This window comes from Salvelinus sp. IW2-2015, linkage group LG9, assembly GCF_002910315.2.
Source record: "Salvelinus sp. IW2-2015 linkage group LG9, ASM291031v2, whole genome shotgun sequence".
NCBI classification, from domain to species: Eukaryota; Metazoa; Chordata; class Actinopteri; order Salmoniformes; family Salmonidae; genus Salvelinus; species Salvelinus sp. IW2-2015.
In genome coordinates, this window is record NC_036849.1 from 5021900 (window position 1) to 5047145 (window position 25246).

Below are 25246 nucleotides of genomic sequence, written 5' to 3' on the forward strand. Positions count from 1 at the left end.
GTGATTACCTGTGCTGTTGTAACGTCTTCCATGCTACGTGTTATTGTGCACTTGTTTTACTGGTCTCTTCCCGTGTATTATTTAGAGGTTTACACCTCTATCTTTTATTTGGGTGGAGAAAAAAAAAACTCCTATTACGTATTCCTGCACCTGTCTCCAATAAGTATACAACATGACAGAATAACCAACCCACTAAATGGAGACAACAGGAAAGGCCGAGCTGTCGACCATCATAGAAACAGTCCAGCATTAAGAGGACTGTCTCTCCAGACTTGGCAGCGCCATGGACAGCGTGCTGGCAACCATCCTGCGTTTGGAGGGGAATGTGCAGTCCCTCTAGCACCGGTTCCAGCACCAGCCCCCACACCACTACCTGCCTCCGTCCCATCTGAGCCGGTCCTCGGAATACCCCTGTCCCTCCTGGAAAGCTTTGATGGTGCGCCAGCGAGATGCAAGGGATTCCTTCTGTAATGCGACCTGTACCTTGCTCGCCACAGTAGAGACATGGTTGCCACCGTCATCTCGCCACTGACCGGATGGGCCCTGGAGTGGGGTGTCGCGGTCTGGGAAACGGACGGACCTGAGGTTTAGTCCTATGAGCGCTTCATCCTCGTCTTCTGCTCGGTGTTTGATCATCCTGTTGAGGGCCAAGAGGGGGGTGAGCGCCTACTCTGACTACACCAGGGAGATAGGACTGCCTCTGAGTTTGCTCTGGAGTTCTGGACCATTGCGGCCTCCACCGGATGGAACGAGTCGGCTCTGGCCACCGTGATCCGCTGCGGGAGGAGGTACAGATGGAGTTAGCCTGCCGTGATGACAACCTGTCACTCGACTAGCTCATCAGCATGGCGATTCGTTTGGACAACCTCCTACGGTGCCGACGAAGACCTGCGCGGAATCCGGAGCCACTGGCTACACCTGCTCTGTGGCCAGAGCCGATGGAGGTGGGCTCTGCACGTTTGCTCGAGGCAGAGTGTAGGAAAAGGAGGAATCTGGGCCTCTGCTCCTATTGTGAAGAAAGGGGCAATTCCTCCCCGACCTGCCCTCTATCCACTAATAGGCGAGGAGGTGACAAGCCAGGGAATTATTCTGCTCCAACCCAGGTAGGATGCAAGATCTCCCCTCCTTTTCTGTCAACTCAACCAGTGTGTTTTCCCATTAAATTCCCTGAATACCCTAGCCCCTCACTCCCGTTAGCTTTGATTGATTCCGGAGCTGCCGGGAATCTTTTAGATGGTGCACTGGCCACTGCATTATGCATTCCTTTGGTTCCCCTACAGTCACCCATTGCGGGTTCTAGCTCTTGATAATCGTCCAATGGGGACAGGGCTCGTACATCACATCACTGTTCCCGTTTCTCTGCTGACCCATGACACTCATTTAGAGTGTCATGGTCTCATGGTCAACCAGGTCTCCCCTGGTTGAGTTGGCATAACCCTGTTATTTCCTGGTCCGAGGGGTGACTTCTAGGTTGGTCGCAGGAGTGTCAGGGGAGGTGTCTTGCGGTGTCTGTCAGCACCACTATGGTGGAAAGTTCAGACCACGCCCCTCAAGGGGATTTACTGGAGGAATACCAGGATCTGCACTGGGTTTTCTCTAAGACCCAGGCTACACACCTGCCTCCTCATCGCCCCTGGGACTGTGCCATTGACCTGCTGTCTGACGCAGCCCTCCCGAGAGGACACGTCTATCCCCTCTCCTATGCGGAGACCGAGGCCATGGAGACCTACGTACAGGAGAGCCTCCATCAGGGTTTTATCCGCCCCTCTGTCACCAGCCTCCTCGAGCTCATTTTTTGTTAAAAAGAAAGATGGGGGACTGCACCCCTGCATTGATTATCGAACTCTGAATAAAGCCACCGTTAAGTTCAGCTATCCTTTACCCCTCATCCCAGCCATCATCGAACAAATGCATGGGGCGCAGTACTTCATGAAACTGGACTTGAGGAGCGCCTACAATCTGGTGCACATTCGTGCAGGCGACGAATGGAAAATGGCCTTTTCCATGACCACGGGCCATTACGAGTATCTCGTGATGCCTTTTGGCCTGTCTAATGCTACTTCAGTCTTCAAGGCCTTTATTAACGAAGTGTTTCAGGACATACTGGGACGGGGTGTAGTGGTTTATATAGACAACATTTTGGTCTATTCTGCTGACCACGCCCAGCATGTCTCGCTAGTCAGGTCTGTGCTGGGAAGCATATATATCAAACAAGAGAAGTGTTTGTTTTTCCAGCGGTCCGTGTCCTTTTTGGGCTACCTCATATCCACGGAGGGAGTGGAGATGGAGGAGCAACGCGTCAGTGCAGTCAGGTCAAGGCCCATCCCCAACTCCGTGAAAGCAGTCCAGCGATTCCTGGCGTTCGCCAACTATTTTGGAGGTTCATTCGGAGCTTCAGCATGGTGGCCGCACCTCTTACCTCCCTGCTGAGAGGAAGTCCCCAGCGGCTTCGTTGGATGGCGGAGAAGGAGTTCGAGACACTGAAGGCACGCTTCACCACTGCTCCCTTGCTGGCACATCCCGACCCCTCACTTCCCTTTATCGTCGAGGTGGATTCCTCCGAAGTAGGACTCGGGACAGTGCTGTTCCAGTGCACCGGAACCCCTCCAAAGCTGTGGCCCTGAGCCTTTTACTCCAAGCAGCTGAGCCCCGCCAAAAGGAACTACGACGTAGGGGACCGGGAACTCTTGGCGGTCAAGAAGGCTCTGAAGGCGTGGAAGCACTGGCTGGAGGGATCCAAACACCTTTTCCTGGTGTGGACAGACCACCGCAACCTGGAGTATAGGTGGGCTATATTCTTTGCCAGGTTCCAATTCACACTTTCTTATAGGCCAGGCTCGAAGAACATGAAGGCGGATGCCTTGTCTCGCCTCTATGATGCAGAGGAGAGGGAGGGAGAGGAGACCCCATCACCCCATCATCTTCGCTCCAGTGGTGTGGGATGTGGACGCCGATATACGGCAGGCCCTGCATACGGAACCCGCACTTGCACAGTGCCCGGAGAACCGTGCCAACGGGTGTGCTGGACCGCCTCCTTACCTGGGCGCACACGGTGCCTGTGTCGGGTCATCCTGGGATAGGCCGTACCATCGCCTGCCTGACTGAGAAGTACTGGTGGCCCACCTTGGCGAGGGACATATGGGTTTACTTTTCTTCCTGCTCCATCTGTGCCCAGTCTAAGACACCCAGACACCTCCCTTATGGAAAGCTCTTTCCCCTGCCAGTTCCACAATGACCCTGATCTCACCTCTCGGTGGACTTTGTCACTGACCTTCCCCCCTCCCAGAGGAACACCACCATTTTCATCGTTGTGGACCGGTTTTCCAAAGCTTGTTGCCTCCCTCTGCCTGGGCTCCCGTTGGCCATGCAAACCGCGGCGGCTCTTTATAAGCACGTCTTCCGGTACTTCGGGATCCCGGAGGACATTGTGTCAGATCGTGGCCCTCAGTTCACCTCACGCGCATGGAAAGCATTCATGGAGCGCCTGGGGATCACGGTTAGTCTCACCTCCGGCTATCGCCCTCAAGCTAATGGGCAGGTGGAGAGGGTCAATCAGGAAGTGGCAGGTTCCTGATGTGTTACTGTCAGGACCGGTCGGGGGAGTCATATGCCACAAACCCCTGAGGTGCCTTATTGCTATTATAAACTGGTTACCAACGTAATTAGAACAGTAAAAATACATGTTTTGTCATACCCGTGGTACACGGTCTCATATACCACGGCTGTCAGCCAATCCGCATTCAGGGCTTAAACCACCCAGTTTATAATAGAATGTATGGAAGCCATATAACACTGGTGCATCATTCATGGTTGTGCCCTGCCTGGCTGTGAAAACACCCGTCCACTGATCCAGACAGGCCGATTGCTGCTGCGCTGTTCACAGTTATATGGCTGCATAAGAGTGGACTAGAACTAAGGTGAACCCAATATAATTTATATTTCACATTATAAAGTTGGTTTATATGCATTATAGTAGCCTATTTCACAAGTGGTGTTTTGCAATATCACTCATTTTATCAATTGATTTTTCAGTGATTAAAACCAATGGAATATTTAATCCATGCTTTATGAGCTCAGTAGACCTACTACTGTTTTTAACTCTCATCACTCTAAACATTTTCATTTAATTTGCGTCATTAACAAAATGTCTTCTGCAACAACTCAATATACTAAGTCAGTCCTTGCAATCAGTTCCATCTCGAATAATGGTTACATTATATTCTCTAGCCTCCCAGCAGCAAACCCAGCAGCATGTTGGTCATCGACAGTAAAATATCAATTGAGAACTGTGGCTTTCAGCTTCACTTACTGTATGTTGCCCGTAGACTATTAATGCTAATTTGTTGTTTTTGTCGTCATTCTAATAATTGTGTTCATTGTTACAGGTGGAGATTCAGTTTCAAAGAACCCGGTAACATCTTGCCTGAACTGATTTGGGGAAATGCTTCTCTATGCAAGCTTAAATATCCTACCCAGCTAACAACGGCTGGTCCCAAAATCGCCACCTTCTATTTGCAAATTAAGCCTACCCAGACATGGGTTGACCAAATTGGTCTCCTTCCTGCTAGTTTACAAGGTTAATTTGGCACCGGCGCATCCTTGGTTAGCACTCAGTTTTTAAATTTGACTCAAGTGCTCTTTCATGGTTGCTTATACATTTTTACATTATGGTCATGTGCTTCGACAATCTCAGTATTTTATTATATGTTAGACCGTTGGCGCTGAGCCACATTTTTGCTACGGATGCTTCCCATTCCTGTTCTTCTGGAGTATTTTCAGACTCAGTGGTCTGCAGTTCATCGCCCTTACATTACAGATAAAGGGTAACTCTATAGTTTGCCTCAACTCACGGGCCTAGCAACAGCATGTCGCACTAGGCGAATCACATTATTTCAGGCAACTTTTTTTGTCTCGTTGCTTTGTCTCGTGCCATCTTTGTCCGTTCATATTGTAATCGGCCCGATTCTTCTTAATCGCAACACAACGATTTTAATCGGAGTACTAAACTAACTGCTACTTCCTATTCTACAGCATATGTTCGCAGCCCTCAGACTAGGTGGTATCCCTCCGATGTTTTGGCGAGGCTGTCTTACTGCTTCTCCACGGTTTCCTTCTAAAGCGAGTTCACACCTCCTATTGCTTTTATTCCTTCACTTGATTTAGGTTTTTCTGATCTGGTCTTTTCACCCTAATCACTATAGCCTCCCTCTTAAACATTCTAAATTGGGTTCCTGGGGTACTGTCATAGTAGCTCGCTTTTACACTCCAGCCTGTTTGAAGCTTTATGCTAATAGATATTGACCCTCGACCCGCTCCCCGTTCTCTTTTTATCCCTCTTCAACCCGGATCCAAGTTCCTTTTTCTCCTTTCTCAAGTAATACAAAGGTGTCATCTTTCACCGCAATGCTACTGGTCACTCGTTCAGAACTGTATCTGCGACCACAGCAGCGACACTGGGTATAATTCCTCTCACTCTCCAGCTACTAGGTTGCTGGTCATGCTCTGCCTACGCCTCATATGTTAGGCCCAGCCAATCGGCCATCCTCTCTGCTCAATGGTCCTTTCACTTTTTTTTTTTTTTTTTTTTTTTTTTATAGTTTAAAATAATTTACTTTCTGTTTATCTTGTTTATGAGATACAGACAAGTTGTTTTGCATCATACTGTATCTTATTGCTTTTTTGTTGTTTTAGTTGTAATATAATCTGTCAATATTTCATAACTTAACCATATATTTTAAATACATATATCATAATAGAAAGTACACGTTTCAAACATAAATACTTACATTTGTTGGTTATTCGAAATAATCATTTAGATTATTAGATGGCAGACCAATACTAATAAGACAATTACCTTTCTATTTATTGATACTCATTTAGGGCTGTTTTTTTTATAATATATATTTTTTTGTCTTTTTTGTAATCCCCTCTTCCCAAGGGGAAGAGACCCGGCATTTCTTACCCCTTTTTGATGGATGGGTAACTTCTATGAAGCTGGAAGTGTCTGTGAGCAGAGTAGGGTAGCCACTAGGGAGGTGGGAGGCGACTAGAGTACAGGCCAGGTTTGGTGGGTCGTTATAATGAGCCTCCATTTGAGTGGACCAGTCCTGTGTCATCAGGGATGGAAGTGTCTTGTGGTGGCTCTTCACTGGCAGACTCGAAGCTCTCATCACTCTCCTCGTCACTCTTGCTCTCTGGTGTGCTGTCAGACTGGCTGTAGGACTGGCTGTTGCTCTTGGGTTCGTGTTTCTCCTCTTCACCGCTCTCTTGTCCTCCTCTTCCTCACATCTCTGCTGCTCATCTTGTTTGGGGACGTGCTGTGGAATCTGGGACTCTTCGGGCTCATCTGCTGGCTGTGTTGGTTGTTGCGCTTTAGGTTCTGCTGCCCTTCCACTGTTCTTTGCTCTGTTGCTTTCACGCGTGCACTCTCTGGACTTGTGGCCGAACTCACTGCATTTCCAGCACTTGACAGTCTTGCAATCCTTCACCTGGTGGTCCATGGCATTACAGATTTAGCAGCGGGTGGTCTGTCCTGGGTAGAATATTCTGCTGCTGTGTGGCCCCAGCATAATGTTGCTGATGATCTCTACAGCTTCACCATCGGCTCCTTTCTTGGTCCAGAGCTTGTACCTCCTTAGGCCATACCATATTCCATTGTCTACTGGTTTCATGGCAGGCAGAAGAAGAGTGCAGTAGTGTTGCAGATACAGCTCTCTGTCATGGTCAGAAACTCTTCCTGTATTGTATTTAGGTGAGCGAACACCTGGGCCGATTGATTTGTGAGTTGCCCTTCGGGGCCCCGCTCCCATACCCTATAATTATGTATTTCTTTGTGACTAATTTGTATACAGGTAGACCAGAAAAGCCACATCCTTGATTGGTAGATGAATGGTAACCCTGATTAGAAGCACCTGCTGCTCATCTGTAGCTCTTTACAAATGCTGTTTTGAATTAAAATAAAAGTATACCCACGCACTGAAGAGTGCTGTAAAACCGAAACGTCCGTGTACTCTGTCCCTGATGCAGTGAAAATAATGAAACGCATTGAATAATGAAGTAAGCTTTATGCAACGTCTTTTTCAGTGTGAACCCATTACACCTCTTTGTTTGTCAGAAACTCTTCCTGTCCAGAACTTGACCGTTATAGTCTTCTCATCCACGTTAAATGGGGAATCCACTTCCCATTTCGATGCCAGCAGCCCTGCATAGGTCTACCTGCCATCACATCATCTGGCTCCGAGGATCTTCCCTCTGAGACGAGGCCATTCCACAAACTATTTAATAAAATGTCATATTGCATTCCATCTTTGTTGTTCATTCAGTTAGGCCTGTACTCGATCGAACTGCAGTTGTGATCCAGCTTAGGGTGGATTCTGAGGGGGAAATGGAAATAGTCAACCTGAGCTGAAAATCTGATGGGCCTTCAGTTTTTTCATTGGTCTGGATTTTTACCACCCATTGACATATTTAGGTAATATTAATATTAATTATCTTAATCAGGCTATTTTGTTTTGAGACAGTCACCCTTAATTTCTCCTTTCCAGGTTTTGCAAAAAGAACAATGAAGCAATACGGAATCCCTAACTGTTATCCAGTATCATCACTTTAGTTTAAAGAGATGTATCCATTGTTTATAGTAGTTAGTACTTAAATAGTATCTTATATAGTATAGACTCTCTTTCAGCACTCAATGTGTACTCCATTTAGACTATTGCCCTGTCCCCGTCCCCTTCCTACAAAATGTAACACTGTGAGATGATTTTAAATATCCGATTTCATGATTATCAAATGGTACCTTGGCAAACAAGTCATTTCTTCATTCTCAAAGTCTTGACAAAACAAGGGCCTAATGCTTCAGGGAATGCTTGTATAATTTATTCTAAACCAAAGAAAAGGTTCTGTGGCAAAGAATAATAACAGCCGCTGCAAAAGCAAAAAATACAGTAACCAGGAACACATGTAATGAATGAGTATGAAACAAATTAAGCTTTATGGCAGGAGGTACCCCATTTAATTTTCTATCTCCAATTCATCTTCTCTTTCTTTATCGATATAATCTGATATGAGCAAGGTCAAGCCAAGCATAATATTCACAAAATAGAGAATTGCATGTTTTGACAGACAACTGTATTCATGAGGTATACAGAGAATGAATGAATTGATTTGGAAGGTTTTTTATTTGATTCATTGCTGACAAGCTGTTATTAAATTCTTATGTTTGTAACGTGAGGCTGCCATGACATGAGATGAAAGCTCAAATGCATTTGAGTGTATGGTGGACAGCCGTTATGCAGCTATTACATGAAACCCCTGTATAATGGATAGAGTGTGTGTGATGTGCTGTGCGCCTCTAACTTTAATTTGTCTGAGGGGGAAAAGGTTCTCTAAACATCCAAGAGGGAAGTTTTCTGTTGCTTCTTTTGACGTATGGATGTGTTAAAAAGGCCTGCCGTTGTAAAAATATTTTCTTTGTCAGTCCAATATATTTTCTGTTCAATTACATTTTACATCATTTAGCAGACGCTCTTATCCAGAGCGACTTACAGTAGGGATTACGTACATTATTGTACTTTTTGTGTGCTGGTCCCCCGTGGGAAACGAACCCACGCGCCTGGTGTTACAAGCGCCAGGCTCTACCAACTGAGCCATTACAGGGTCTGGTACTCCCATGCAGTCTCACTGGGATGTCATCTGTAAAGATCAACAAATATGCAGCCCAGTTATTTAGCCAGGTTCTATATTTTATTTATCGTATATAGATATAATGTGTGTGTGTGTGTGTGTGTGTGTGTGTGTGTGTGTGTGTGTGTGTGTGTGTGTGTGTGTGTGTGTGTGTGTGTGTGTGTGTGTGTGTGTGTGTGTGTGTATATATATAGTATATCATACATTTTTCTCAAACAAATCAAATATTCCTAACCAATTACCTAGCCATCTTCTACTTGTTGTCTGTAAAACAATATATTTGTATTCATAACATCGTACTAACATAGGCTACATTTTCCTCAAACAAATCAAATTCTCCTATATCATTCCAGAACTTAGTGTCTTACGTTAAAAACAAACATTTATACAAATCAAGTTTTATACACAAAATATCAAACAAATTCCATCCAATTGATATGAATGAAACAGATAAGAACAGAACAGACTGGACAAAAAGACAAACTAGAATGTTGTGTGGGCGAGCGGTTTGCTGTTGTCAACGTTGTGAACAGAGTGCCCCATGCTCGCGGTGGGGTAATGGTATGGGACGGCATAAGCTACGAACAGCGAACACAATTGCATTTTATCAATGGCAATTTGAATATACATAGATACCATGACGAGTTCCTAAGGCCCATTGTGGGGCCCATTGTGAGGCCCATTATTTAAAAGTTATCTGTGACCAACAGATGCATATCTGTATCATGCCAAATCCATAGATTAGGGCCTAATGAATTTATTTAAATTGACTGATTTCCTTATGTGAACTGTCACTCAGTAAAATCTTTGAAATTTTTTCCATGTGGACCAGGAGGTCTGGTGGACTGGACAGGTTTAATCAGCGAGGCTAGTCTGTCTGTCAGGTACTGGAAGACAAATGGGGGTGTTGTTCATAAGCATGCACATTTATGCCTGCGTGTCATAGAAACACGTGCATTAGTGCCACCTTGGTTCACTGCAAGGTGAACCTTAACTTCCTGCATTCCCAGATCACATTCGCCTCTTTGATTTAGTATTGTAATGGAGTCCACCATGTGGTGTCAAAACCATTTAAAGTTTATGAGCAAGTAATGGTGGTTTAGTTACCTTTTTGTTAGCTTGTTGGTTCATTTCATTACTAGGCCCTTCTGTGTGTTTGGTATGAGATTTCACATGTGCAGGGTGGACAGCTGGAAGACATATTTATACCTAATATCCTGTGAAAAAAAAGTGTATTACTCTACCAATCAGGCAAAAAGAGAACCCGGTTAGCTACATTTTAAAGGGGGAATATTGAATATTCCAGTCCATAATAACCACACATATTCCCTTTCCCCTTCAAAATAATTCCAATAGTTCTTCAGGGTACAGTTGAAATCCCCAAACCGAGTGCGGTGTGGAGAAGATATCCAGATCTGCGACTCTGAGGTAAATGAGGGGAGAACAGAGACCACCCGTTAAGATCAGATAAGAGGAGAGTGTGTGGCAAGCCTGGCCCGAATCAGCATGGCACTGGAAATTACACTGATGTTTGCAGTGGGCGAGAGGAGAGGGGGGAGAATATGACGCTCCCCTTCGCACTCCTCTCTCTCCCCACCATAACCACACTGTTCCCAGTAATAGATTTCAGCAGGTTTTTTGCTCTCCTCGGAACTTGTTTATTATTGTTCCAAATGACAGAGTGCAGAGACGGGGGAGTGGGGGGGAGTGGGTGAGAAGGTGGGGGGGGGGGGTGAGAGGGKGGGGGGGGGCATTGAAAACAATCATCGTCAAACTCGAGTACGCCGACTGTCGCTTCGTCTGTAGAGGCGCCTGCCTGGGGAGTGGTGGTGCAGCTCCAGAGATCTACTGTGTCTTAAACGCCACATTTCCCAAAGCCGCCCGCCACCCGTCCGTTCAGCGTCTTCAGCCCTGTTGCCATGGCGCAGTATGCTGAGTGCAGTTTTAAAGCATCTACCTTGGTTCAAACCAGCCAGGATGTTAAGAGTAGGTTTGATTATTTGTGACAAGCGGTGAGAAAGAGAGGTCTATGTATGTCCAATGATTGTGGTCGAAAGCCTAACCACAAATCGCTGGCCTCATTCTCTTTCACTGACCACGTACATGTACTTTACACTGCTGTCACACCTTTAGGATCAGTTCTCCTCATCCATAATCTGCATGTTTACCATTATGAGTTGAACACCACTAACTGTTCCTGGACCTGTTGTTAGCGAAATGTCTTAATCTACACCTCTATACACCTTCCCAGCAGGCCAATAAAGCCTCTCATCCTCTCAACACCCTTCTCCAGCTGCGAACCAATGGCCAAGATAGGTTTAGTGCTAAAATAAGTTTGTTCCCCAGCTCCTTCTATTGTCAGATGAATTACCCAGGCTCTTTATCCTTTTCTAATTGATAGTAGATTAGATTAGTGATTTGGAAACTCCATAGGGATTAGGTCCATAGAGGGCCCTGAGGGTTTTACTGGGTAGACAGGATTATCATTGGTCTCTATTGCTGCTTGGGTTTTCCTGACTAACTGTTGGCCCAAACTCAAGCGAAACTATTTGAACGCATGGACTAATAATATTGGGTCTACTGTTGTTTGTGCTATGTCTCTGTGGCGTCTTATCTTGATCTGAAGGTTGCAATCTGCATTAGGTATTAAACGTCAGCACCAGCGGTCTAAGTCTAATTTTAATACAGTTATCTACTTGTCAAACAGTCCAACAATAGTGTAGGAAGAAAATAATAAGCACTAACCCCCATGTTCGGAACCTAGTTTAAAGGAATTATGTCTCTTTTACTCAGCGCTAGCGTGTTAGTAACAAACTAATATAACTTGGACTAATTTATTTGTGGAATCGAAATGCAACCTAAAATGCTGACTTTTAATTTTCAAAATAGCATCACTCCACTCTCTGCCATAATGTACTAGATGAGGTCTCTTTAGCAAAATACTCGAAACATTATCCTCATGTCCCCCTGCTTAGCCCTATAACCTGGCTGGGCCGAGTGGTTGAATTTCACTGCTGAATGTATAGAAATTAATCAGGATTGATATGGGGATATTTCATTCCTTCCTATCAGTGCAGAGGAAATGAAACCAAATTTGAGTTCAAAACTCAAACCCTCTAGAAATTGCTGCTTGAATCAGGGGACTGCCAATGGCTATTCTTTCTCTGGCAAGATATAGGCCAATTAGTCACACAAATACCTCCCTGGTCCCTGATCCCCCTTTCAGAAACACTGTAGAGTCCTGATCTGACTGGATATCTATTCCATCTCATAGAGATGGTCCCTGCTGCTGCGGCAGGTGCAGAGAAATCTACAGCAGCTGACCCACAGGGAGTAACAATACGGTGCCAATTGGCACCCCATTCCCTAGATAGTCCTATGGGCTCTAATCAAAAGTCGTGCACTATATAGAAAATAGGGTGCCATTTGGGGTGGAATCATACTGTCTGTAGGAATATGTCAAGCCTGTACTGTATATCTGATTCGGACCATTTTAGTGGAAAAGGGTGAGGCTTTTAGATCCAATCTTTACCTGTAGGGAACTTGTTACAGTATACATCATGTTTACTATGACTAATCTTAGTGTGAGTAGGTATCTGATATTTGTATAACACGTGTCTCTTGATTTCTGATTTGAAAAGGTTGTCCCATCCTTACATGAAAAGACACGTCACGTGATCATAAAATAGGACTTTCTAAACTTCTTCCTTCCTGGAAAAAACACAAGTCCCCCATTACACTCTACATTAACCACAATGCACCACAGCATTATAAACATACGGCTATAACTACAAAATGCAGTTGTTCTTATTGAATTACCCAACTGGAGATCAAATCTAGAGCATTTTCGTGCCAATAACAACATACCGAGAGTGGTCTAATTTGATAGGTTCTACTATGGGTTGACTAAAGGTTTAAAGCATTACCATGCATTGTTTATTACGACAGTTATGCTTGCCATAATTGAATGTTCCGTTTATTTTAGGCATGAACTGACTTTATCAAGTAAATATGGTGAGCGAGTTCCATCCATTAGAAGGAAACAGTTGATTGATAAGATAATGGCAAACGTCCATACACTGAACAAGAGTAAATGAGTACATATCCCCAGCACTGTAGTTTCTGATGCTTTTTCATGTCAGGAACAACATTTGTCTTACTGATTATAAGACATCACATTGATTATTTCAATGATTTCAAAACAAGTCAATTTTACACAGATCTCTTTCAGTGAAAGGCTTCGCCCTCTCTGAGTGTGGTTTTGAGAAAGAGGGGGAAATACGCAACTTGACTCCCTAAAACTTGGGGGAGACCGAAGGGCTTAATCTCTTATGACCTTTCAATGCGCCAGAGGCCAAATCATTGACAGTTTAGAGCTATGGGGAATGTTAATATGTATTTCCAGGATTATTAAATTATGTATGTGATCAACTTCCCTAAGAATGTACAGTAGGTTATTAGCGGGAGAGGGGTTTCTAAGCAAATCCATCCCTTAGCTCCACACTCCAGTTACGTCTAATGATGGTCATTATTACATAGCTTAACTGTAATTCTGGATTGATTCTCAGGCTCCCGAATAACCCGTCTCGCTGGCACGCTGCATCGCTGGACCCCGCGGCTCAACAAAAGGCATGTTGAGCCGAGCTTGTGTAGCATACACAGGCCAGGCGCGTTGTGGCCCCAGAGCCTCGGAGAAGGGAAAGGAGAGGAGAGAGAAGGGGAGAGTAGAGGAGAAAGGAGAGAAGAAGAGAGGAGAAAGGAGGGAAGGGGAGAGGAGAGTAGAGAAGAGGAGAGAAGAAAGGAGAGGAGAGGAGAGGAGAAAGGAGAGAAGAAAAGAGAGGAGAGAGAAGATGAGAGTAGAGGAGCAGAGAAAGAAGAGAAGAGGAGAGAAGAGGAGAGGAGAGAAAAGAGGAGAAAGGAGAGAGGAGAGAGGAGGAGAGTAGAGTAGAGGAGAAAGGAGAGAAGAGTAGAGTGGAGAGGAGAAAGGAGGGAAGAGGAGCGATAAGAGGAGAGAGAAGGGGAGAGGAGAGGAGAAAGAAGAGAGGAGGAGAGGAGAGAGAAGAAGAGAGGAGAGGAGATAGGAGAGGAGAGAGAATAGGAGGAAGAAGAGGAGAGAGAAGGGGATTAAGGAAAGGAGAGGAGAAAGGAGAGGAGAGAAAAGAAAAGGAGAAAGGAGGGAAGAGCAGAGAGAAGAGGAGAGGAGAAAGGAGAGAAGAGGAGAGGAGAGAGAAGATGAGAGAAGAGAGTAGAGGAGCATTGAAAGAAGAGAAGAGGAGAGAAGAGGAGAAAGGAGAGAGGAGGAGAGTAGAGGAGAAAGGAGAGGAGAAAGGAGGGAAGAGGAGCGAGAAGAGGAGAGAGAAGAGGAGAGGAGAGAGAAGAAGAGAGGAGATAGGAAAGGAGAGGAGAGAGAATAGGAGGAAGAAGAGGAGAGGAGAGAAGAGGATTAAGGAAAGGAGAGGAGAAAGGAGAGGAGAGAAAAGGAGAAAGGAGGGAAGAGCGGAGCGACGTGGAATGGAGTGGAGTGGCTGGCAGTAGCAGGCAGCAAGAGCCTCTGTGCTGTGGGTGTTTCAGAAGGGTTAATACTGCAAGGCCATATAAAGACCGGATTAAGGCCCAGGCTTACACAACCAGGAAGAAAATTGAATGTTTGTAAGAAAATATGCGGCTAATTCCGTTCTGTCATCGGTGGATATTAAAGATTATTAGCTGGCACGTCAAATTATTTGTAAATCACAAAGGCTGCCCTGTTGAAATTATCTTCTAATTTCCAGAGGCTAGAAGTGACTGAGGACTTGAGTGGGGTATCGTCTTATAGAAAGAGCTCAAAGTTTTTATGAATTTGTATCCCTTTATTGAAGAAAATAAAGAAATTAAACATGATTTGTTTCTTTCCTTCCTTTTAACTTGATTTCTTTATGACTTTTTAAAATGAAATTCTTGAAGATTTTACTATTTATTATGTGACACACACACACACACACTTTCTCTATCCTCCCAATGCCACCACTGGAGATGACAAACAAATAGTTAATTGTAAGGATCTTTGGCACCTGTACTGGATTAATGGAGACCACCACCAGTAACAGACAGAGCTAAGCTGAAAGATTGAGTTACGAGAGCCGAGGAGGAGACTGACCAACCAACTCAGCCCAGGTGCTCAGCTCAGGGTAATACCCCCCAGATCACAACAATATGGTTCTGTTTTAGAACTCTCTCTGTCTTTACGCTTTCTTTTCCTCCCTCTCCTCGTCCTAAGCCAGAGGACTTGGTGTAGTGCCACTACGGTACATGGGGCTAACCTGAGGGTGGCTGTCTCGGCCTGGTTGTCTGTACTTTCTGTCTATACTGTAGTCCAGGTCTGGTCTCACTAACTAGCCCTGACACAAGGAGACGAAGACAAAGGCTGTGCCACAAATGCCTCCCTATTACCTCCTATCCACTGATTGGTGGAGGATTCATGTGCTGTATTTCTTCAGCTCTTCAAATCTTTCTCTGCTCTGTCACTCCCTCTCTCTGTCTCTCTGTCTCTCTGTCTCTCTGTGTATGTGTGCATGTGTGTGATACTTTGCCCCTCTGGGCTGATCAGTGTTTTGAGGGGTGTCTTGCTAGTAGACACTGCTGTGAGCCCTCTAGCCCCCTCCTATGGCAGACAGACATGCCTCTTGTACATCTGTCTCTGTCACGGTCCATGGTGTTAATAGACAAACTGAACCACAAGCAACCCTGCACACAATCACAACACCAAAGATGAAACTTGTCATAACTTCATATTCCATTTAGAAAAACGCATACCCAACTGTATTACATATATCTATTCAAATTATTCAAATACGTATTAATAAAAAATGAAAACATAATTGCAGTCATGGGTGTTCTCATTGAAATGATTGTGCAGGACATTTCCGAGTAGAAACGTAAAGGAATATCTGTGTTTAATTTAAGTAAAAAAAAAAAAAATGATCCCAATAGATGTAAATGGCAATCAGATGTGGCCATGTGAAAATCAAAGTGCCGCATGTATTTCAGTCTGACGTTAAGGTGGTGGGGTTAAAGTTCTAATATGCTATATTCAACCCATCCGTGTCATATCCGTTCGCTGCAGACTGTTTTGATAGAATAATTCTAGGTTCCATTATGATTCTGCCATGGTTTCTAGAACTGCTTTGAAATTCTTGCAATTCTGAAGCATGTTAAGTAGCACCTTTCTGCCCGGGCGGCCAGGGCGACCAGGCGCAGCTGAAAGGAGAGGAGGTGGGGAGGGCAGCACATTGGTTTTCACCCCCCTGCTCCCTGCTGCAAAGTGTAGCCTAAATGCGTTTCTGATTCCTGACGTGACACATGGCTTGCATCCCAAATGGCACCCTATTTAGTGCACTACCTTTGACCAGGGCCCATATGGCTCTGGTCAAAATTAGTTCACTGTTTTGGGAGTAGGATGCCATTTGGGACTCAGCTATGGTCAAATGACAGGCGGGCAGGCAGGGCTCTAGCCTTGTGTGCTTTGCACTCCAGTCTTAGTGCTAGCATCACACCACATAGAGCTGCTTTTAATCACTAATTACCATGATTGGCTGCTGGATTCACACAATAATGAATGATTGATAACATCTGAAATAAAGAGCGGACCAATTCTGGCTCCTGACAGGCTCTTTGGGGAAATTTGATGTTAGTAGTGACTGAAACCGTTTAAGTCGAAAATGACTGCTGGACACAGGATGGAGGGGCTTTCGGCTCAATACGTGTCTACACTGGCATTTTGAAGATGGACAGGCGGGAGGGACTCTCTCTTCGCAACGCCCCCGCTCTTTAATGTCTACGGGCCTATAGGCCAACATGTTCATACAGGGCACTTTTGTACTCAGCATCTGAATTCCTCAATCCACCACAAAATGGATGCTGCTCAGATGCCTCCGTGTATTACTGGATCGGATGGAACATTGTATCAGATGGATTGAAATCAGGGCAGCTCTTAGTATTCTATCTATATAGCTATTCCAAACAATGAGAATGAATGTAATTTACATTTGACAATCACTACTAGGGACTTATTTAACTTACACTAGATTACTATTAGTTATTTGGTGTCTGATTAACTGTGACATGCTCCTCACAAAGCATCATAGGCTCTGTTGTTTTGAATATAAGCCTACAGATTGATACAATATTGTATTCATTTGATAGAGATCATTCAAAACAACAGAGCCTATGATGCTTTGTGAGGAGCATGTCACAGTTAATCAGACACCAAATAACTAATAGTAATCTAGTGTAAGTTAAATCTGTGTCAGATCAATATAATATTGTATCAATCTGTAGGCTTGTCAATTGAACGGAAATTGCATCGATAACGTGTCAGTGCCAGTCCTTTTACAGTAGCCTGCAGGGCTTTTACACTACAAGACATTGAGGTTATTACGTTTCTGGCTTAGTTGAATTCCATGTGTGAGGAACATGCTTGTGGACAATAACTACATTTTGTGACAGGGGGAACGTATGATGTTTGTGGCATATATTACATCTGCGCAGGCCGGGTTGCAGCACTTGTGGTTTGTTCAATTCCCAGACGCTTTCGGGGTGTCCTTGAACTGTTGCTCGACTCTCACATACACATGGGTTTCATCGCCGGTGACGCTGAACGCAGCCCTCTGTGATCCAACAAAAGGCACACTGTAACACTGTAAAGCGGGCACCCTGCACATGACAGCTCTGACATGTATAATAAATATGGATTTCTCCACGGCTGTATGTGAAATGATACATGTGATTTAGAGAGATATTTCTTAATCCTGTGCCCAGGCTGGCCTGTGGCTGTGGCCCTTGCATCCAAATACAGGACATAATCACACACACACACTATCTGGCACCGCACACACTGTGTATGACTCTGTCTGTGTGTGTGTAAAAACCCTAATTGCTCCTGTAAGTCGCTCTGGATAAGAGCGATAAATGACTAGAAATGCAATTGTAAGTGTGTATGCATCTAGATCTCCACAGACACTCATCCACTCACACTCCACTGTGGACATACACAGGACACACTCCAACACACACAGTCAGACAGACACAGACACACTCCCCCTATCGGATCCACATCTGGGACAATAGACAGTCGTCTAAGTTGTCTCCACACAATGAATCCAATCAGACCAGTTCACATTTAGCGTTGAGTCTGGCACCGCACACCTGGCTGTGTATGGCTCTGTGTATGTATGCGTCTAGCACTTTGCGCACACACACACACACACACACACACACACACACACACACACACAACACACAACACACACACACACACACACACACACACACACACACACACACACACACACACACACACACACACACGGATTATCTGATTATCAGAGTCAATGTTGATGCATCAGTCCCACAGTGCTATGTGCTCTGCCTGTTTATTTGACCAAAGTCTTGACTTAGAACATCAGGGCTTGGATTGTCAAGGAGTACTGGTAGGCCCATTCCAGGTGCCACTCAAACACTTCCAGGTGCATGTATGAATTTTCTTTTCCACTGTGTATTTCAGGATTGTTTTATATAGTGGTTCGGTGTAATATGTAGAAGACTTTTTTAAAACACTATTTTTTCACAACAATATTTCTATCTATTTTTTCCTAATAGATGGTTGTCCATATACTGTGGCATGTCAACCAGCCACTATAGTGACACATGTGCTCTTAAAATGCTCTTAATACATGATTCATAGGCCCACTCAAATGCTGAGAGCCTCGCCTTTCACTGCGTTTTATTTATCCCAGCTTGAATGTGGTTGCATTACAAAGTCCCTTTTTGATTTGCTGTATTTAAACAGGTTTTAGAGATCAGGCCCCTGATATATAAAGATGCCGGCAAAGAGGGGCTCCCATTGTACATGCCTGTCTGTGCTGTCCACGGGGCCACCATTTACCACAGTGATTGACGCCATCTATTCAGATAGTAAGTGGTGCCTTCATACCTCTTTCGCGGCTTTTCATTTCAAATGGCCGTTTCGTTTTAGCAATCCTTTTGACTCCCTCCTTTCACTGCCACTTGGAAGTTGAAATGTATAAAAAGAGAGAAAATAATAACGGTATATGCCCGTTTTTTTCCTTGCTTTGAATTACAGTGACTGCAAAGCAGAGCCTAAAGTGCAAGTGCCTTTTCATAACGCATAAAAGGCTGAAATGTTTACATATCAAAAGGCTACAGGCCAATTTCTGTCAGAATGATACATGAAGTTAAGCAGTAGGCTAGGCCTACAAAACAATTAATTTCAACCCTAGTCGTTGGAGAAAAATTCAAAGACCCATGATCTTTTTCCATTTTCTTTCGCGTAAAATAAGTTAGGCGACATTTTAACAAGCCATTACGATGGCTGCAATACATAATTCACCATGTAGCCTAAAGTTGCTTGAAAATAGGAAAATATTCATCCTACAAATGGAACCATCTTTGTCAATTATGTTGCATCTTCTTTATACACATAGCCTACATGCAAGTTATTTATTCGACAAAACACTATTCTTACCTCGGAATGATAGTCCGAAGCTCATACCGTTAAAAGAAGATAATTAAGTGGGATAATTGAACTTCCATTCCTCTGAGAACTTTGACGTCAAAAAATCTTTGCCCCTACATGGAAATATACTTTTTTAGATGTTTTGTTTTCCAGAATTGTTTTGTGATCATTTTTTGGATGGTACACGGTTAGACTAAGCTATTTGATCAAGAACTGCTATTTTTCGTATTGTTATCTTCGACTGAATGTTTAGGCAGGAAAACCATGCCATGATCGTCTCGTTCACGTACAATAAAATATGAACGTGGTTGTAATTCGTCCCAAGTGTGATGCCTAAAATCATATGTCCATGAAGTAATATTAGTCTGCACATTTTAAGACTGTGCTTCTTTCAACTCCAATCAACCTTAAACATAATTTGTGCGTGTACATAACACAATTTGTGCAATAGCATAAACATCCGGTATCAATATATATATATATATTGCAGATGTGTTCATCAATTAGGCTAATTGATATGAGCAAATCAACATAAACGGCCTATGCCTGTTTTTAACCTGAAATGTAAATTATACTCATGTTTAGGGATTTTCATTTGTTTTATTGTTTGTATTTTGTAAATATCTCATTGGTAGGCATATTGCTTAAACTGATTTATATGAAGTCTTACACATTCCATCAAATCTAATGAACAATACAATACATTGAACTAAGATAAGAGGTTTATGTGATATTTAATTTAACCTGGTCCGTTTAATTTAACCTAAATGATTTTAGCATTTGTCTATATAGGCGTCTACATTGTCTACATTGTCTACATAGGCGTAATTGTCTGTACAATGTTCATTATTATATTTATATTCTAGGTGAATCGTGTCCGCACCACTCCTAAGTCCTAAATCTATCAACAACAAAAATCACTGATAGTTTGAATGCAATCAACATTCTCCTGAATGTAAAACCCGTTTTATAACCGAAGTGGATAACCCAGGGACTCAGAATAGACGTTCCAGCTCCTCAGTCCATTCTCACTAAATGAAATATGCGCTCTGAAGTAACATTCGCCTCATTTCCACCGTTGCATTTCATTTGATTAGGCGTGTAATTGTAATAAGTTTTCTCTAACGCTGAGAATAGAAGCGATAATGGCCGTTATCTTATCACAGCGAGAGTAATATGTTCATGGAACGAGTAGTTAGTGGAGGTGTTTAAAGTTAATACGCACGATTTCCTACCCATCGAGATAGCCCCGCTGATAGAGTAAACAGAGATAATCTCTTCACGACTATCTCCCGTGGTGAGCTCTGTGATGGTCGTGTCAGACCGACTGTTTCCCAAATAACATGCAGCAACACAGACTGAGATCCGGAGCCTCATACGCAATGGAATATATTTGATTAAATGTTATAGGCCTATATTTGTATTTTTATTCATTGTGTGTAGAATGGAAGGGAGGGATCTATATTATGGTGTTATTTGCGGTGGTTATTTTGGGTTTTGGTGACAGAAAAGGTAGACCCTTGAGACGTGTGGATGTTGTCAAACTTGGGCCTGTTAATAAAATGAAAAAGATGATTAGAGTCACACACACACACGTGCACACACAAACACACACAACGTTAATGATTTCACAGGGAATACGTTTACCAATCCTTTTGCGGACAATGAAATTAACCTGATTAGCTTACCTTGTAGCCTACAATTAACTCTCAAGGCTGACATAGCACTGAGTTGGGTGGTTTGTTTCAAAAGTCTGCAAATAGTACGCATTAACTTAATTGAATTAATTCTCAATACACATATCTGTGCCTTTCACACCGTTGTGAGGTAAACTTAAAATCAGCCAATCTCTGCTCTCGGTTTGTCATCCGCTCCTCCAGCACAGGCGCAACTGGTCGGTGACGTCAGCCGAGCATATAATCGGGCTGGAGTTCAAGTGGACCACGAAAACAAGTTAGTGAAGCCTCAGTCTGAACGCATCCACCGGAGTCGGTCCAACGCGAGAGAAACACGCCAAAGTCAACAAACTCGATGTTATGACCCATATTTAGGAACTTTTTACGGACTTTCTCCCGACTTACACCGAATTTAGGACTTTTAAAAAGCAACGCATTTTATCTCCCTTTTCACGTATCGGTGATGCCCGCTGGTATGTTCAGCATCGACAGTATCCTGGCCGGGAGACCCACTTGCAAGGACTCGGTGCTCCTCCATCGGAATCCCCCAGTGGTGTTCTCTAACCTCACGGATTCCATCTACACTGCTACCGATTACAATGGACTCTACTCGCACGCAACTGGACCTTCTCCCCCGGGGATGCAGGCGGTGAACGGGACTAGAATAGGATATAATAACTATTATTACGGACAACTGCATTTGCAGGGCCCCAATGGCCCTGCGTGCTGCGGCGCTATCCCGAACCTCGGCTCGCAACAGTGCCCATGCATTCCAACAGGTAGGTTACCCCTTTTAAAATGTAAAAACGCTGCATGTTCCTTTGGTGATGGACAATATAACGCTGTCGGTAATGCCACTTAAAAGTTAAAACGTTATGTTTATAGGGGATGGTAGATATATTGTAGATTGGTTGGTGTGACAACTTAAGAAATGCGCCCATTGCACAACATTACAAAGACAGTCATTTTGGTGCCTATAGAGCCTATCTAAGAAGCATATCTGTGGTATAGCCTACTCTAATTCAGTTGAACTTTTACGTATTAACTGAAATAGTTTGTATACTAAACTTTGTGTAGGTGGGAACATGGGATGAGTAGGCTATGTCATACATGTGTAAAAGTGTTGTTTTTGGGTTAGTGCTGAGTTGTTTTTTCGTTTGGATAATTTGTGATTTTGTCTGTAGGCCCATTGGGTGTGGTGCGAAATTAATTGCCTCATTGAGGAATTTTCTCCCTAATGTAATCTAATCTTTATTTATTTCTTCATGCAGGTTATGACAGCACGGGCTCGGTGCTCATCTCTCCCGTCCCGCACCAGATGATGTCCTATATGAACGTGGGCACCTTGTCTCGGACCGAGCTCCAGCTCTTGAACCAGCTCCACTGCCGACGTAAGCGGAGACACCGGACCATCTTCACCGACGAGCAGCTTGAGGCTCTGGAAACCCTTTTTCAGGAGACCAAGTACCCTGACGTCGGCACACGGGAACAGCTCGCGCGGAAAGTGCATCTACGGGAGGAGAAGGTCGAGGTGAGTGCATGCACCGGCCAGTGTTGCTGGCGCTCCATCTCCCTATACACATTAGTCTGCGATAATTTTCAGAATATCTGTGAATAATCTCTCCATTATTTAATAAAAAAAATATGGGTATCAACACAGAACGTTCGTTGCACCTTGTAACAAATTACGCTCATAGGCCTACGTGAAAGGACACATTCTATCCAAGCGTTATACGCACATAGTAATAGCAATCGTTCACGTCTTTCTAGTGCCAAAAATATATTCGATTAAGCCCAAATTACCTTACAATTACTCTACAACACGGTCTAACAAATATTTCATACAAATTACAAATATTGTATCTTTTATTTTCGCATAGGTGTGGTTCAAAAACAGACGAGCGAAATGGAGAAGGCAGAAAAGGTCGTCCTCGGAAGAATCTGAAAACTCACAGAAATGGAACAAATCGACGAAAATACCCACAGAAAAAACCGTGGAAAGCAAAAGTGACGTGGATTCTGACAGCTGATATTGGTCTAACGCCAAACGAGAAAAGACCGTTGGTTGCATATATGCGCAAATCTTGCACATCCACACCAATACATACAAGATTTTGACTTTTTGTACATAGTGTAAATGTCATGTGGACTGAAGTAATGAAATGTGTTGCCATGATGTTGCACAGTTGTATAGTAAATATTACTTTTATTATTGCTATGGGGTAGGCTATTTATATTTAATTTAAAGTTTAATGTTATGCATACCATCTCGAAGATGTGGTGTGCAAGGAGCCTGGACCAATTTTCTGGCGTGTCTCAATACTTTGCGATCTGACATGACATCTCATATGGATATTACTAAATGTTATAAATCTGATATTGTTTTATTATACTTGCGTGGTCTATTCATCATCACGATTTACTGCAAAGAATATTCTGAAACTACATCAATGGGAGAATATATTTTAGAGCTTACTAGACGGGAGCAACCTTTATAAGATAAATGGACGGAAGTATATTTGTCAACTCTTTACTATACCTACAGGTGTGTTTGGGGATTTGACTGAAACGTTTTGTCTATATGTTGCAATTAACGATAATTACAGTAAGAATGAATATACATTAAATCATATCTGAATCATCTCTATTTCGTTTGTCTCTTTTCAATGCATGTCTTTTTATATTTATAATAATATTATCTAGTCGTTTTAGAAATTAAAATGCTATAGATTTACATTAGGCTAAAGTTGGTTGTTTCCCAGATGCAAGTCAATTGAAAAACAGACGCACTGCAAAAGACACCCTTTTTGCGTGGAAATAATGCTTGCATAGTAATGTGTTATTTCACGGAGAAGTCATAAATGGTACAGTTAATATGGAGCTTCTAGTCTTCTTATAACATTTACTAGAATGTGTCGTTTTGGTAGAAAACACATTCAATTATTTTCGATCCATGCGCATAAATGAAACCTTGGATCTGGCAAAATATACCCTGAGAAAATATATATTTTTGAATACTAAAACTGTTCACGAGGTGTTTTTGTCCCCTTTAATTAAACGTATCAAAAATGATTATCAAAAGCACACATTATTTCGTTTACAACAGCAAAGATGAATCTATCACCAACATACTCAAAACAACAGGTGTGTCATCAAAACAATATTCATAACATAGGCTATATGTTTCTTTTGTTGCCTTTTTCATGAATTTGACAAACCAACACTTGTCTTTGTAGCCTAATGATAACGGTAGTTATGTTCCAGTGGACTACACCACCAATTGATATATCTACCTTTTCTGTCAATTCACAGGTGATCGAATAACTAACAATTTGATCAGGAATGAATCCCAAAACTACCAACCTAAATTCACCTCAGACGAGATTAAATATCCTACATAACTCACTAAAAGTAAATAATCAACCGTTTTAGACAAGATATTGTACACATTTGATCTGTATTTAACTAGGCAAGTCAGTTAAGAACACATTCTTATTTTCAATGACGGCCTAGGAACAGTGGGTTAACTGCCTTGTTCAGGGGCAGAACGACAGATTTTTACCTTGTCAGCTCGGGGATTCGATCTTGCAACCTTTTGGTTACAAGTCCAACGCTCACAATTAGGACTAACATCAATGGTAATACACCGAAAATAATTGGTATTTGGTAATACACCAAAACGTAAAATAAGTGAGTAACACCTTATATCAACGTAAAAATGCAACGCCTTTCCATGTACACTAGTTGACACTGTTAGACACTAGGGTACCTGCCGCCCCAAATGATGGGTCAGCTTCTCAAGTAATGTTTTCTCACACAGAATAAGGGAGATCCATTGCAATACAGAAGCATTGTCATACACACCAGAGGTAGCTCATAATACCGGTCATGTGGGAGGGCTGGTAATCAAATTCGATGGTGAATTATTTTGAATAAAATAAAATAACGAATTAAACTTCAGCCCCACAACATGCTGGGAGTGTAAAAAATGTTTGTACAAATCCCGGATTGCCCCTTTAATTTGTAATTCAAAGCGATTTACATACCTGATTCAAACAGTTTTCCATGTTGCATGTTAGTGATAGTCAAAGCTTATCAGTATGTCTATGTCATACACAATTTATAACATTTATCTTAATTCCCCCATGTCTACACCAGCCCTAATATCTAACAGTGTCAACTAGTGTACATGGGAAGGCGTTGCATTTTTACGTTGTTAAATGGTGTTACTCACTTATTTTACGTTTTGGTGTATTACCAAATACCAATTATTTTCGGTGTATTACCATTGATGTTAGTCCTAATTGTGTTATATTATATCTATATATGCCTAGCGTTGAAAAGTGCAGTGTTTATTTCCATAGGCCTACAATGA

General features: G+C 43.1%; 1 protein-coding gene across 1 annotated transcript; it reads left to right on the forward strand.

Moving 5' to 3' along the window:
- Positions 1-21156: 21156 nt before the first annotated feature.
- On the forward strand, positions 21157-23514 carry gsc (goosecoid). The gene is made up of 3 exons (XM_023994056.2): positions 21157-21650; positions 22143-22402; positions 22752-23514. The coding sequence occupies exons 1-3, from the start codon at positions 21335-21337 to the stop codon at positions 22899-22901; spliced, it is 726 nt and encodes a 241-aa protein (XP_023849824.1). The 5' UTR covers positions 21157-21334; the 3' UTR covers positions 22902-23514.
- The last annotated feature ends 1732 nt before the right edge of the window (positions 23515-25246 follow it).